The sequence below is a fragment of the Teleopsis dalmanni genome, unplaced genomic scaffold (assembly GCF_002237135.1).
Source record: "Teleopsis dalmanni isolate 2A unplaced genomic scaffold, ASM223713v2 unscaffolded_contig_2838, whole genome shotgun sequence".
Classification (NCBI taxonomy): domain Eukaryota; kingdom Metazoa; phylum Arthropoda; class Insecta; order Diptera; family Diopsidae; genus Teleopsis; species Teleopsis dalmanni.
The window spans coordinates 1944-6172 of record NW_024034220.1 but is presented as its reverse complement, the minus strand read 5'-3'; the positions used below and the strand labels follow the sequence as shown (position 1 = coordinate 6172).

General features: G+C 40.1%; 1 protein-coding gene across 1 annotated transcript; it reads right to left on the bottom strand.

Annotated features, from left to right (window-relative positions):
• Positions 1 to 123: 123 nt before the first annotated feature.
• On the bottom strand, positions 124 to 3672 carry LOC119664880 (the record flags this gene model as incomplete). Its single annotated transcript, XM_038074241.1, has 1 exon — positions 124 to 3672. A coding segment is annotated over exon 1 (3549 nt), but the record flags the coding sequence as incomplete, so codon positions are not given.
• Between the last annotated feature and the right edge of the window lie 557 nt (positions 3673 to 4229).

Sequence of the window (4229 nt, the reverse complement as noted above, 5' to 3'; positions counted from 1 at the left end):
TAGAGCCGTAAGCGGCCGCGAATTTAAACAATTTTCGACTTGTTTTAATAACGTGTAAAATTCTTCAAAAGTTAAAGTTGCCGTGTTTACTACACGCTTAAGATGAAATTTCATGCTTTTTACTCCTGCTTCCCATAGGCCACCAAAATGAGGCGCTGCGGGTGGTATAAAGTGCCAATTTATGCCAACGGTTGATGCAAACACAGACCCAGCTTCAATTTGTTTTTTAAATAATTTAATTTCATCTTTCATTAAAGCATCAGCACCGACAAAGGATGTACCACGATCGCTGTACATATCTGAGCATATGCCACGGACTGATACAAATCGCTTTAACGCTGCTAGAAATGCTGCACATAATTCTATACGTTGTATAGACGTTTCTTTCAACGGGGCTACCTTAGTTTTACTAATAAGCAAATTTACAAAACTGGTCGTACCGATGGTTGTTTTCGCATATACTGCAGCCGCATATGCTTGATTTGATGAATCACCAAATGCGTGTAATTCAATTGCACTTGTCGAAGTGGTGTTTATCCAACGTGGGATTCGAATGTGATGTAATTGTTGTAAGTCAATACGAAAGTTATGCCAAATGTTTGCCATCTCTATTGACAAGGGATCATCCCAATCGGATCCAGTACGCCAGAGTTGTTGCAGAAACATCTTTCCTCGAATGATAACCGGAGCCAAGAACCCAAGTGGATCAAATAACTTCGATATGTCAGACAACATTAGTCGTTTTGTGTAATGATGGTTGTCACAAGTTACATTGACGTTGTAACCAAAACTGTCGGATTTTGTATACCAAGTAAGACCAAGTGTCTTAGTTTTATACTCGGTGTTAATTTCCACATCGTCGGCGTGAGCTTTTACGTCCTCAGTCAGAGTGCTTAAAACGTCATTTGAATTCGAATTAAATTTACGTAAAGTGAAGCCTGCAGTTGCTAGAAGCTCCTGAAGTTCGTGCAATTTTTCTGCAGCTTCGATTGGAGTGTCTCCACCTGATAGTACGTCATCAATGTAAAATTCATTTAGAATCGATTCAGCTGCCCGTGGAAAACGAGTTTGCTCCTCTTTTGCCAGAGTACGCAATACTTTGATGGCAAGATATGGAGCACAATTAGTCCCATATGTTACAGTGAGCAACCGGAACGTTGTAGGGGCGTCCCCGTGTCGAACGCGCCACATTATTCGTTGCAAATCCACATCTTTGCTATCAACAAGAATTTGCCTGTACATTTTCTCGATATCTCCTGTAAACACTATAGGGTAATGCCGCCATTGCAAGATGATATTTGATAGATCATTTTGTAATCTGGGACCTATATGCAGACAATCATTAAGAGATATTCCGCTCAAACATTTATTAGAAGCATTGAAGACTACGCGAAGCTTCGTTGTAGAACTCGATGCTTTATAGACACCATGGTGAGGAAGATAACATGTTGAAGCTACATCATACGAGTGTGGCACCACTTCCATATGGCCACAGGTCTGATATTCGTCCATGAAATCTTGGTAGAGGTTGTACATATCCGGATCTCGGGTTAATCGCTGTAACGTGCTGTTTAATAATGCAAGTGCATTTAGTTTACTTGACTTAAGTGTTGCCAAGTCAGCTTTCTGCTTGATTGGTAGTCTAACTACATATCGACCCGTTGCGTTGCGTACAGTTGTACGCTCAAAAAAATCTTCACAGTACATTTCATCTTTTGTTAACGGAGCGTGGTTTGTTATTTCTTCCAATTCCCAAAATTTATGTAGCATTTCGTGCAATGTTGCCCGAGTATGACAGCAATTAACTTGTCCTTTCACTGAAATACCCTTTCGTCGCGACAGTCCACCAAAAATTACCCAACCGAGTTGCGTATATTGGGCAACAATATTGTTAGTTGGATGCCGTTTTAGTCGCTCATAGACAATAGCAGCATAATCTGAAGCGCTCAAAATCATATCGACTGCCCCCGGAACCTGTAATTGAGGATCAGCTAAATCTAAATTCATGAACTCACCAAGCGCTTCTTTCGGTATGGGAATGGTTGGGGTAACGCTACCCACTCGTGGAAGTATTAGTGCAACACAATTCATGTTGAAATCGGATTTTAACGAATGGATTGTAAATGAAACTATTCCTCTTGAATTAGCGACCCTTTCACCATTTGCACCACTCACCGGCACTATGACATTTGTTTTGTCCAGTTTTAACCGCTGCACGATGAATTCGCTGACAAACGTTGCTTCCGACGCGCTATCCAAAAGAGCTCGCACAATAAGCTTCTGACCAGAAGGACTCCTTACCTCTATCAATGCAGTGCCAATTAAAACAGTCTGTAGATGTAAAGTTCGAGCACCTTGATTAGCACTGGAAATGTATGTATTATTTGATGTGACAGCGTATTTCTTAGTCGCTTCAGTGGTCTTTTCCGGTATATTTGAGTAATTAGTTTCTCCACCACTTCCACTATGGTCATGTAGTAATGTATGATGCGCTGCATTACATCGCAGACACCGATATTTCGATGGACAATTATGACCCATGTGTCCCGTTCTCAAACAATTGAAACACAATCTTGCAGATCTGACTACCTCATATCTCTTTGTCCCAGTCATTTGCCGAAATTCTGCGCAATATGCCAGTAAATGCTTACCTTGACAATGCACGCATTGTTGAACAGTGGTATGATGGCTTTTCACGAACCCCTTTGTTCTGATAGGTGTTACAAACTTTTTCTCCTGATTAGAGTTATCGGTCATGCTATTAACTACCTCCAGCGAATGTATTCGATTTTCTAAGAAACTGACCAGCTCCTCAAATTTTGGAATTTGTTCTAAACTGGTTGTTGACAGCTCCCAAGCTGAGCGTGTTTTCGTGTCTAATTTTTGGAGAAGGGTAAAGACCAACCAATCGTCCCAATGCTGCACTGGACGACCCAATTGCTCTAACGCACGCACAGCTGACGTGATGGTGTCACATAACAAGCGTAAACTATTTGGTAAACCATCAGACACCGTTGTTAAATTAACAATTTGTTTTAAATACGCATTAAGAATGATCCTCTTGTTCTCATACTTGCGGACGAGTAAACTCCATGCTACTGCCCAATGTGCATCTGTTGTAGTAATGTTGTCTAGGGCGTGTTGAGCGTCCAACACTAACGCATCTTTTAAATATTGAAGTTTCTGTGTATTAGACAATGCAACGTTATTTGATACAACTGACGTGAATAAATCCTTAAATGCGTACCAGTGCAGATAATTACCATCAAACGACGGAATTTTAATACGTGGTAAATTAGACGTCAGTTCCATGCTTGACACACCTTTAATTACAGTTTCGTTATTACCTGGAGATTCTATAACTTCAGTGCTTTCTAACTCATCGATTAGCTCTCCCATCATTTCCGAATAAATTATTTCAATTTCCATGTAACTGTCTTCGCTAACTAACGCTTTTATTGTGTCACTCACTTCCACCTTTGCACCGTCATAAATATTGGCCAACAAATCTTCTCGAGCTTCCTTGTACTGCGTCCAGTAACTTTCCAAGAGATTCTTTCTGGCAGTGAAGAAACCTTTTGTTTGCTTGCTTTTTGCCGTTTTCCGTATGTTGGTGGAGAAGTTTTTCAGCCGGGATTGCGTAGCTTCCAATTTTCTGGCGATTTTTTGCATTTTCAGATTTTATGCGAATCAACTGTGATTATTTTCGAAAGTAAATAATTGTGCCCAGCGGCTATAAAATTTGGTAGATATGCCCAGCGGCTATGAATATGAAAGATACGCCCAGTGGCTATAACTTTGAGAAATATGCCCAGCGGCTAGACGAAGCACGCGATCTTCGTAGGCAGCAACACACAATTGAACGCAAAAGATATGTTGCTCCCCGCAAGGGATGCCAAAAATGTTCGTTAAATGCGGTTTTTTCTTTCTTTAAAGTTTCAAAGAATATTTCATTTATTTATATCTAATATTACTTATCATATAAAACATATTTTTAAATGTAATTAGAACAAAACTCAAACAAATTTACTGCACAACACGAAACACAACCGAACACGACGGATGCTCGTACAACAAGAAGAATGAAACAACTTGCTAACCATTAAAAAAAGCCCACACACAGTGGTTGCCAGATTGATTTAGATAATTTTAAACACACATATTTCTAATAGAATGCCGTCTTCTATGCACCTATGGAGTACTCTTCTGGCCTTGAGATACACTTCTGG